This window comes from Dromiciops gliroides, chromosome 1 (assembly GCF_019393635.1).
Source record: "Dromiciops gliroides isolate mDroGli1 chromosome 1, mDroGli1.pri, whole genome shotgun sequence".
Lineage (NCBI taxonomy): Eukaryota > Metazoa > Chordata > Mammalia > Microbiotheria > Microbiotheriidae > Dromiciops > Dromiciops gliroides.
The window spans coordinates 306,430,335-306,442,865 of NC_057861.1; the positions used below are offsets into that span (position 1 = coordinate 306,430,335).

The 12,531-nt window shown below is 35.2% G+C and overlaps 1 protein-coding gene across 2 annotated transcripts in view; it reads right to left on the reverse strand.

Moving 5' to 3' along the window:
• The window catches only part of WDR7 (WD repeat domain 7), a 454,202-nt gene that overhangs the window by 314,743 nt on the left and 126,928 nt on the right, over nucleotides 1-12,531 (reverse strand). For both annotated transcript variants that reach the window (XM_043964540.1, XM_043964532.1), the window contains 2 exons: nucleotides 11,613-11,731; nucleotides 6,566-6,689 (listed from right to left, as the gene is read on the reverse strand). In XM_043964540.1, the coding sequence (XP_043820475.1) occupies nucleotides 6,566-6,689; nucleotides 11,613-11,731 (243 nt within the window). The remainder of the gene's footprint in view (nucleotides 1-6,565; nucleotides 6,690-11,612; nucleotides 11,732-12,531) is intronic.

Genomic DNA, 12,531 nt, shown 5'->3' on the forward strand with positions numbered 1-12,531 from the left:
CTTAAAAGGCAAAACCTGATTTCTAAAAAATTCTAATATGGAAAATGCAAAAAATCTTTGAAATACTCAAAACTATGTTCTATAAGAAAGGCTGTATAGCATTATTTGCCTTCTAACATACTACATTTAAAATCTTTGTGAAACAATTAATAATAGTGTTCATCTCAGTAGTAAACACACACACACACACACAGAGTTAACTAATATAAGTACTTTAGTGACAGTACAATAATGCATAAGATAAAAACCTTAGGTCTTTTAATCCTTTAAAGACAACTTTGGGCACCATGCTCAATGATCATGATTCAAAAAACATTCAGTACATATAAATTGGTCGAATCATATGATTATAACTCCTATGAATAACTTTAATAAAACTACCATAGGACAAGAATGGGGGCAGCTAGGTGGCACAGTGGATAGAGCACCGGCCTTGGATTCAGGAGGACCTGAGTTCAAATCCGACCTCAGACACTTAACACTTACTAGCTGTGTGACCCTGGGCAAGTCACTTAACCCCAACTGCCCCACCAAAAAAACAAACAAACAAACAAGAACGAATGAATGAATTGAAAAGCATTTATTAAGTGCTTACTGTGTTCAAAGAACTGTGCTAAACACTAGGGATACATATCTAAGAACAAGAGAGTCCCAACCCTCCTTGAAATCACATTCTAATAGAGGGAGACAACATTTATGGGAAATTTCAGTTGCAAGATGGAAAAGCCTTTAGAAAGCAGCAGCATCTTTTCAATGAATAAAAAATTTATCTGTTTCTGATGCTGAACAATCTGGGATCAAGAACATTCCTTTCTTCGATTTTGATAGCTATGATAGTTGCAGTACTCACAACACAGTTACCAGGCTGCATCTACACCAGGGTTGCTTGCCTGGACTAACATAGCATAAAACTTCACTAAGACTTTTGAGACACCCTATACGTAAGACCAAGTGTCCTCTTCAAAAAAACCTTTCTTTTCCTGGTTAAACAACCCCAACTGCTTCCATCATTTCATCTAGCATGAGCTCATGGACATTTACTGTCCTGGTAGGCCATCTCTGGACGCTCTCTAACTCATCCATGTCTGTCTTAAACTGCACCACCAAGAATGAAGTCATATTCCACAAGCGATCTGACAGAACAGAAAGACTAGTGCCTCCTCCTCATACATTGATAGCTGTGATTCTCTTCATGTAGAACTGGACTGGATTTTTTTCCAAGCTTCCACATCACGAGGCTAGCTAACACTTGGTTACACTTCAGTAAGACACTGAGTTCTTTTTCATACAAACTACCCTTATCTAACCATGCCTGTCTCATTCTATACTTGGGGAAACTGGTTTTTACTTTTTAACCAAGCATAAAACTTTACATTTTTCCCTATTAAAATCCATCTTCATAGATCAAGTCTAATGCTCTGGCCTGTTGAGACTTTTCTGGCTCCTGTCAGCCATTATGTTCACTATCTCTCCCAGTTTTGTGTCATCTGCAAATTTGATGAGCAAGCTATATAAACCTTTATCCAAGTCATTGAAAAAAAAATGGTTTAAAAGCACAGATCCCTGGGACACCCCCCCCTGGAAACTTGCCCAGTTAATAGCGAACAATTAATTATGTCTACTTTTTGAGTCTAGCCATTTAACCAGCTGTAAATCCATCTAATTATATTAACATGTAGTCCATATCTTTCCATCTTTTCCACAATAAAAGTATGAGATCATCATCAAATACTTTGCTACAAGCCCGTCAAATGATATTATACCATTCTCCTTACCTGCTAGCTTAAAAACTCTATTCTTAAAAGTAAATAAAATAGGTGTTCGATGATCTGTTTTGATGCAACCATATTGGCTCTGTTAATCATCGTTTCCCTTTCTAGTTTAGTTTTCCCTTTAGAGTTTGCAAAGCCCTTTACATGTTATCTCATTTTATCCTCACAACCTTTGAAACAGATGCTATTATTATTATTGTTCTATTTTATATTTGAGGAAACTGAGATAGAGGTTAAGTGATTTGCCTAGGGTCACATGTAGCTACCAAGTATTTGAAGCAAGATTTGAACTAAGGTCCTTCTGACTGTAAAGTCCAGTGTTCAATCCACTGTACAACCTAGCTGTGTATAGAATTGAAATTCACCGACTTACACTGTGAAAATTCTGTTCTCTTCTCCAGGACATCTGCCCCTTTTCAGTCCTGTGAAACCTCTCATTCTCCACAATCTTTTGAATATCACTTACAGTATATCAACAATCAATTTACATTTTTTATGAATTCAAGTCACTTCACCAAAATCAACTACATCTACCAGTTCTTTCAGTACTTCAAGATGTAGAACATCTAGGCAAGATGACTTAAATTCATAAAGAGCAGCAGGTAGGTGCTTTCTTACTATCACATGCATTTATCTCAGGCATATCTCCCTGTTAATAATTTTTGTTCTATCTTTTCAATGCAAAGGTCATTCTCCTTGGCAGGAAAAACAATATTACATAGGCTCAGTCTTTTGTCCATTGTCAGTTACCCTCATTCCACCTATCCCAAGTAACAAACCCATCTCCAATTTCCTTCAATGTATGTTTTATTAAAAGTACTTTTTTGTGGTCATTAGCTTGCCTTGGCCTCAGCTAATTTGAACTTTAGAACTTCTGATATTCTTTTTTACAGTCTTCTGTCATACTCATTCCTTGTTTTCTTTATACATTTATCTTCATAAAATTTCATTTTAGTCCCTCCATAATACACTCTTCGGACAATGCCTGCTTTTCCTCCTCATTGGAATTATTTCCTTTTCTGTTTTCAAAATTTAATTCTTGAGATTTTTTCATCCCTCCTGGGATGACTTTCTCTGTAACATTGGGAATCATATCTATCCATGAGATTACATCAATCCAAGGGAGTCTATCTGTCCTTCTTTTGACTCCTTTGAAAACTGCTTTCACAAAATCTGGAATGCCTACCGTTCCTTTCCTTGCCTGTTCCATTACAAGCTGTAGGAGGAAGAGTTATTGCCACCAAAGTTAACATCATTTCCACCACAGCAGCCAGGATTCTCCCTGTTTGGGAGAATCAGATCCAGTGGAGAACTTCCCCTTGTTGGGCTTTTCCGCCCCGTCCTTTCAAAGTATGTAAATATCACTAAGTCAAGTCAAAAGTGATTAGCAGTTCTGCTTTTGGCAGAAAGACAGCTCTGCCTAATTTGTGGATAACTGAAATATACTCTGATAATATAACCAACTATTTCTTTATTCACTGATATTTACCCAAATATTCTCTATTATATTTCCTTGATTTGGTCCCCGGATTTCCACAAGAGTATACCATCTTATTATATTGTGCTTTCATGTCCATATTTGATCTCGCTTGATTTCCTTTGAACAATGTATACCCAACAAGAGCTATAGTCAAGTCACAATGGATTTCTTTATAATGATAACCATAAGGTCAAATTTGCCTCCTTGCATTAGGACATCTCATGATAGTTAAATTTGATGACCTGGCCCAAAGATAACCATTTGTTCCATATCAATATTTTATTATTGTTCAGTTACATTTAGAGATAGTTTTCAACATTTGTTTTTGTAATATTGCTAGTTTCAAATTTTTCTCCCTCCCTCCCTTTCCTCCCCTACTCCCTCTCCAAGACAGCAAGTAATCTGTACAATCACAATAAACATATTTCTGCATTAGTCATGTTATGAGAGAAGAATCAGAGCAAAAAAGGAAAAACCTCAAAAAAGAAATACAACAACAATAAAAACAATAGAAATAGTATGGTTTGATCTGCATCCAGATTCAACAGTTCTTTCTTTTTTTTTTTTTATGGATTTGGAGAGCATTTTCCATCATGAGTCCTTTGGAACTATCTTGGACCATTGTACTGCTGAGAAGAATCAAGTCTATCATAGTTGATCAACACACAATGTTGTTGATACTGTGTACAATGTTCTCCTGGTTCTGCTCATCTCACTCATCATCAGTTCATGCAAGTCCTTCCAGGTTTCTCTGAAATCCACCTGGTCATCATTTCTTACAGCACAATAGTATTCCATTACATTCATATACCACAACTTGTTCAGCCATTTCCCAACTGATGGGCAGCCCCTCAATATCCAATTCCTTGCCACCACAAAAAGAGCAGCTATAAATATTTTTGTACATGTAGGTCCTTTTCCCTTTTTTATGATCTCTTTGGGAAGAAGACCTAATAGTCAAAGATTACCATTTTAACTAAATCTTTCAGTTTTTACTCCTTCATTAAATTATAGATTTTGTTATTGCCTGACCCCAGGCTTCCTACTATGCAGTAGACAAATTCATGGAAGGTTATGAATTGGAGTGAGAGGGTTCAACAAATCTTGGCTCATTAATGCTATAGTAGTGCCACTCACTGCTATTTCTTGTCAACCCTACCACTTTCTGCATTGAAAAAATTAATACTGTATTTAAAAATTAATATTTTCTGTATTAAAAAAATAAGCCAGATCTATTATATTCCTTCCCATGAACTACATGCCACATCTGAGGCACATTCCAAACACCTTCTATTACCCCATTTCCTTCAATGGAATCATTATACACCTAGCCACAACATGTTCAAGTCATCAATGATTTTACCCTCTCCATCATCTTCCACATACAATCAAGCTGCTAAATCTCCACAAGTGTACTTTCATATAATTCAAATCTCATAAGGTCTAGAAGGAACCTAAATCTCAACTATCCTTACTACCTCATTTTAGAAATAAGGAAATAGAAGCCCCCAGATGTTAAATCACTTGCCCCAGGTTACTTATGCAATAAGTAGCAAGTCCAAGGTTCAAACTCAGGTCCTTTGACACCCCAAAAAGTATCCTTTCTATCCTCCCACATTGCTTAATTATCTATTAAATCTATCCTCTTTACTACAATCTAACCCCAAAACTATTAAGTGTCTGACTCTGGAATTGTTGTTATTTAGTTACTGCATTGATAAGAATGAAGAAATCATTAGTAATCTTGGAAAGAGCGATTTCAGTTCAATGATGGATTGGAGGCCAGGCAAGGAATTAGGAAATTACTAATCCAATAAATTCCTAACAGGCATTCTGGAATCCAATATGCCTTCCCTCTAATCCATTCTTTATAATCCAGTCTTCCATTACTGAAATTAATCTCATGTTATTCCTCTATTAAAACCTTCTGATGAAACCCTAAAACCTACCAAATAAGTTACCCTACCTTTGCACTCTTATCTCCCATAACTCTCTCCGCTATTCTCTATATTTGATAAACTGCCATGCCCTAAACAGTTTCTTTTTTGTTTTGTTTTGTTTCTGCAGGGCAATGAAGGTTAAGTGACTTGCTCAGGGTCACACAGCTAGTAAGTGTCAAGTGTCAAGGCTGGATTTGAAATCAGGTCCTCATGAATCCAGGGCCAGTGCTTTATCCACTGCATGACCTAGCTGCTGTCTCCCTAAATAGTTTCAAATGCAGATTTTAAATTCCATCCCCAACTTCAAAATAGTTTTCAAGGAAAACTCCATTATGCCGCAAACAATTTATTCCCACCATCTTCTTGAACATACAGATTAAAATGTCATCCCCAAGTAGACTTTCCCTAACTATACCCAAGGGTAACTAACTACTCATTGCTTTACCTCTCCTTTTTTATAGCTTGAGCTACCTTGTTTTTTGATATTGTTCTGTACTCCAATCTCTCCTTAACATATCTCTTATATTAAAATATAAGAACCGTTACATATTTCAACAAGGTATTTAAATTAAAAAAATAATTTTAAGAGCATTTATTAAACTACCACTACATGCCATTGTCTTAGGTCCTAGGACTAAGGTACCAAGAACAAAACCATACCTACTCATAAGGACCTTGTCTTGCATATGGGGGCAGCTAGGTGGCACGGTGGATAGAACACTGGCCCTGTAGTCAAAAGGACCCGAGTTCAAATCTCACCTCAGATACTTACTAGCTGTGACCCTGGGTAAATCATTTAATCCCAACTGCCTTAAACATCTGGGGTCATCTCCAGTTGTCCTGATATATATCTTGTCACTGAACCCAGATGGCTCTGGAGGAGATAGTGAGGTTGGTGACCTTCTATAGTCCTCCCACACTTAAATCCATTTCAATGCAATTAATCCTATCACCTGAAGTCTTGGTCCTCTTCAAGAATAATGGTCAAAACAACAACTTCCATACAATCCACTAACAAAACATCTTCACAATCCTCAAAGAACAGAAAGTTTGCAATAATCTTAAGACAAAAGAATTCAGCTAGTATTGAAATCCTTTAATCCTCTATTAGTTTAGAAATTTCTCAATTTCTAGAGTAGTGATAGTTTACTATCTCTTTTATAATGTAAACATGCATTAGCTAATGTTTTTAAAGGCAAACTCAAACAAGGAAAAGTGGCTGAGCTTCCTCATGAAAGAAGAGTCCACCAGACCTACAAATGATATTTGCAGTGAAACACACATTTGGTACTTTGGGTATTTTTCTGCTTATTATAAGCTTTTACTTTTTAATCAACTGAAGATTTTAGAGGCCAAAAAAAAGAAAAACTTACGTGATATAACACTATCCATATACTGAGGTAAATAAGGAGCCCAAGCATCAATTGTTTCTTTTCGTCCTCCTTGTTCAATCCTTCTCAGTTCAGCCAACAATAAAGCTTGAGCTGCTTCTCTGACCTAAATTCAAACATAAGCAGAAAAACAGGAAACATAAGCAAGTTTATTTATAGATATTAGGAGAATAGAAGTCAAACTATATCTGATTAAGTTTATCATTATATAATAAAAAATACTTTATAGTAATAAGGCAAACTTAAGAATATATTAGGCCAAGGGAGCAGCTAGGTGGTACAGTGGATAAAACACCAGCCCTGGATTCAGGAAGACCTGAGTTCAAATCTGGTCTCAGACACTTAACACTTACTAGCTTTGTGACCTTGGGCAAGTCACTTAACCTCCACTGCCCCACAAAAAAAACAAACAAACAAACAAACAAAGAGTATATTCTTTATAAAAGGAAAAAAACCTTACTACATGAAATAATCAATAATAATAGTAAGTAAAAAATAATAATAACAATAATAATAGTAAGTAAACATTAAGTGCCTACAAAGAGCCAGGCATCATGCTAAGGGCAGGAATCACAAAAAAAAGGCAAAAGATAGTCCCTGATCTCAAGGTACAATATATATAATGCTGGTGAATAATCAGGAACTTTTTAAATTTTTTTTTTTGCAGGGCAATGAGGGTTAAGTGACTTGCCCAGGGTCACACAGCTAGTAAGTATCAAGTGTCTGAGGCTGGATTTGAACTCAGGTACTCCTGACTCCAGGGCCGGTGCTTTACCACTGCGCCATCTAGCTGCCCCAATCAGGAACTTTTTAATAAGGATTTCATAGAAAATTAAATTTAATCAACAATGAAAATAACTGACAGCATGATTTATCAGATTACCAGGCTCAAAATTTAAACTACAACTTACCAATAGTTTCAAAGCAGATGTCTTCATATTTCTCTTTTTAAAATATATTATTCATTTTTGGCATTCTTTTTTAAAATTTTGAATCCCAAATTCTCTCCCTACCTCTATCCCCTCCCCTACCCATTGAGAGAGCAAGAAATGTGGTATCAATTATACATGTGAAATCATACAAAACATATTTACATATTAGCCATGTTATTTTTTAAAAGGCAATAAAAACATAGGAAGCGAAAAAATTATGCTTTAATCTACATTTAGAGTTTATCAGTTCTCTCTCTGGAGGTGGATATGATTTCTCATCATGGGTCCTTTGGAATTGTCTTAGATCATTGCATTGATCACAATAGCTAAGTCATTCACAGTTGATTATCATACAATATTGCTGTTACTATGTATAATATATTCTGGTTCTGCTCGCTTCACTTTGCATAAGGTCATATAACTCTTTCCAAGTTTTTCTGAAACCATCCTGCATATCATTTCTTATAGCACAATATGCCATTCCTATAATATACTACTACTTGTTCAACAATTCCCCAACTGATGGACAACCCTTCAATTTCCAATTCTTTGCCACCACAAAAAAAGAGCTGCTATAAATATTTTTGTACAAATAGGTCCTTTTAGTTTTTGTTTTTTACCTCTTTGGGATACACATCTAGTAGTGGCATCATTGGGTCAAAAATATGCAGTTTTATAGCCCTTTGGGCATAGTTCGAAATTGCTCTCCAGGATGGATGAATCAGTTCACAACTACCCCAACAATGCATTACTGTCCCAATTTTTCTATTTCCCCTTCAATATTTATCATTTTTCTTTTCTGTCATGCTAGCCAATCTGACAGGTATGAAGTAGTACCTCAGAGTTGTTTTAATTTGCATTTCTCTAATCAATAGTGATATAGAAAAGTTTTTCATATAACTATATATACCTTTGATTTCTTCTTGTGAAAAGTGCCTATTCATATCCTTTGACCATTTAACCAACTGGAGAACGACTTGTATTTTTATAAATTTGACTCAGTTCTCTATATATTTGACAAAGGAGACTTTTATCAAAGAAACTTGCTGTAAAAACTTTTTGCCAGTTTCCTGCTTTCCTTTTAATTTTGGCTGCATTAGTTTTGTTTAAAAAAATAATAATAATTTTTTAATTTTATGTAATCCATTTTACTTCCCATGATCCTCTATCTCTTTTTTGCCATAACCTCATGCCTTATCCATAAATCTGACAGGTAAACTATTCCATTCTCCCCTAATTTACTTATGATGCCCTTTATGTCTATATCATGTATCCATTTTGCTATTACCTACACAGCATTACAGTATGCACCATGAGATGTTGGTTTATACATAATCTCTGCCAAACTATTTTCCAGTTTTCCTGAAAACTTTTGTCAAATAGTGAGTTCTCCTTATTCCAAAAGCTTGGATCTTTGGTTTTATCAAACACTAGATTACTGTGGTCATCAGTGCACCACTGATGCACCACTATATTTATTTTTTTAATCATAAAATTATTTTATTATTTTTTAATTAGATGTGGAGATAGTTTTCAACATTTGTTTTTCTTTTTTTTTTTTTCAGGGCAATGGGGGTTAAGTGACTTGCCCAGGGTCACACAGCTAGTAAGTGTCAAGTGTCTGAGGCTGGATTTGAACTCAGGTCCTCCTGAATCCAGGATCAGTGCTTTATCTACTGCACCACCTAGCTGCCCCCTTCAACATTTGTTTTTATAAGATTTCTAGTTTCAAAATTTTCTCCCTCCCTCCCCTCTCCCCAAGATAGTAAGCAATCTGATATAGGTTACATATGTATAATCACAATAAACATATTTCTGTATTAGTCATGACATGAAAAAAGAATCAGAGCAAAAGAAAAAAGAAAAAAAGTAGAAATAGTATGGTTCAATCTGCATCTAGAGTCCACAGTTCTTTTTTTCTGGATTTGGAGAGCATTTTCCATCATGAGTCCTTTGGAACTATCATGGACCATTTTATTGCTGAGAAGAGTCAAGTCTATTACAGTTGATCAACACACAATGTTGTTGATACTGCACCATTCTATTTATTAACCAGTACCAGATTGTTTTCATGATTATTACTTTATAATATATTTTGAGATCTGGAACTGCTAGGCCATTTTCCTTCATACTTTCTTTCTCATTGATTTCCTTGATATTCTTGACATTTTGTTCTTCTGGATGAATTTTGTTATTTTATTTTCTAGCTCTGTAAGATAGTTTTTTGGTAGTTTGACTGGTATGGCATTGAATAAGTAAATTAATTTAGTTAAAACTGTCATTTTTATTATCTTGGCTTGGCCTACCCATGAGCAACAAATATTTCTCCAATTGTTTAGGCCTGTTTTTATTTGTGTGAAAATTGTTTTGTAATTTTGTTGATCTAGTTTCTGTGTTTGTCTTGACAGTCACCCAAGTATTTTATATTTTATGCACTTATTCTAAATGGAATATTTCTTTCTATCTCTTTCTGCTGGACTTTGTTAGTAATATACAGAAATGCTGATAATTTATATGGGTTTATTTTGTATCCTGAAATGTCTTTCATATTTCAAGGCATTCTTGGATGTTCATAACTCATTGAAATTACTTTTAATTTTAATAATTTTTAGCCTTAAATTTAGAAACTAGTAAAAATGCAAGACTTAAAGAATGTTTAAAAGGATACATAACCACATTTATCTATATGATTTACATAGTCTTAAAGTATTATTAAATCTTCCTTCCCATCAAAAAAAGAGTATATAAATTGTTTTTGTTAAAAGAAAAATCATTTCTACTTGTTTGCTATCATAAAAGAACATTTTAATTAGAAAGCTATCAAATTTCTGTTCAATTTTCAGCATCAATTCTCTTTTACAAAAGTACACCTTTAACTACTATTTCTTTTTTTTTTTAAACAAAGTTGCATTAATCATGTCGGGAACAACTAAGCCATTTTTCCAAGAATCAATTTACTGTCTGCAATTCAAAAGATATAACTCAATAGTATCTGAATAAGAGTTAAGCTGAAAGAGATTTTTGTCTCAATGGAATTTTTTAATGAATTCAAATATTTGTAAATCTGACAATAAATCTAAATAGCATTATTTAAAGGGGGAAAAAAGTTTAAAACACATTCAGAACATTCCTAGGATATGGTAGGGTATAAACTGCAACTGATCATTTCTTTCTCCTTGTACTGCACTATACTTCTTAAAAAATATATATTTCTAACTTCTGGCTGTTGAGCTTTTTCAAAGAATCTCTGATAACATAATTTCATCAACATAAAACAATACAAACATTTCACTAGTGTGTTGTGATCTGATTTGACCATTGTATTTTTTTTTAACACAAAGGAGTCTTAAAAATTCATACAATCTAACCCCTGATGAGGAAAATGAAATCCATAAAATTTATCATTTATAGATCATAGATCACAAAATAAGAGCTAGAAGGTACCCAAGAGACAGATGCAGGGTTTGAAGTCAAGTCCCCAATATTATTTTCACTATATCAGATGGATAGGAAAATTACTGTAAACTGTCACTTCTCACATCCCTCCACAAATTATAAATACTTAAAATCTTTAAGATCCCAGGATTGCCCCGATGCCAAGAAGAGGCATCAGAATAGCATTTTAACTATCCGCCTTGTGCTCTGGACTCCACCATCCCCACCCGCCAAAGAGCTCAAAATGGAGGGGCCATACTACCCATCCACCCCATCTTCCTCCTCCCCCGCCCTGCCCCAGATTCCACACTACCCCCGCGAAGGAAGATTGGGGGACTACCCCCACCCCAATCTTGCCACCACCTGCCCCGCCCCAGCCTGGGATCCCCCAAGTTTGAGAATGGAGGACCAAATCCACCTGCACCACCACTGCAAGACTAGCCATAGTGTGGGGACCTGCACCTCGCCTGCCTTCAGACCAGACTCTCCGGACTTCGGGGTCAGGCTGGGAAAGGACTGAGCACTATGGGGGATGGGACGCTGCACTTTGAGCCACTGAGCCATTTATTATTGTTGATGAAAAGATTGTTTGGTATTTTCAGAAAAAAAAAGAATAGCATTTTAGTTAGAAATGTTCCCTAATTGCATAACTTTAATATTACCTCTAGGCATCGATCCTGCCATCTTCGAGCCAGCATTTCTAGAAGTGGAGGTCTAAATTTATCCAATCCCAACAGGTCTGGAAGCATAACACAATGCATAGCAGCTAGCTGACTCCATCCTGTTGAAATATATAAAACTATATTAAAAAATCTTTTCACTTTGAGGATCAAAGACTAAAATAGGTGTATTTTAAGAAAAAAATATACAGGTTCACTGAAATTTTCTGTAATATGCATTTTTCTCAACATTAGAAACAATGTAAAAACATTGGAAATTCTGTTCAAAAAACATAAAATTTTCATATGATGTCCAAAAATGAGCACAAATTAGTCTTTAAAGTAACATGTCTTAATGCCTATAACACAAATAAAATCCTAAGAAAACCAACTATGCAATAAAATTCCCATATAAGATAACATACAGAATATAAAAACAAATGTAGGGGCAGCTAGGTGGCGCAGTGGATAGAGCACCGGCCCTGGAGTCAGGAGTACCTGAGTTCAAATCTGGCCTCAGACACTTAACACTTACTAGCTGTGTGACCCTGGGCAAGTTACTTAACCCCAATTGCCTCACTAAAAAACAAAACAAAACAAAACAAAACAAAACAAAAACCCAAATGTAATTGTAGGTCATCGCCAAAAAGTAAAATATAAGTGAAACAACAAGTTAGCATGGAAAAAAACAGCTTAAAAATCCTCATAAATATACACATTTGAAGCTGATTTCAAATAGTTTTAATGGGCTTCCACACAGCAATAAAAAAAAAAAAAGGGTATATGTCAGTTTAAATATAGCCACCTGTGTGACTTATTTATGGCAAAAGGTAATTCATGCCTACTGTGTCAGGAGTTGTCATTTAGGGTGTCTGACAATCCTCTTTCTTAGACTACCAGATTTGTAGGCCTTCAACAGCAT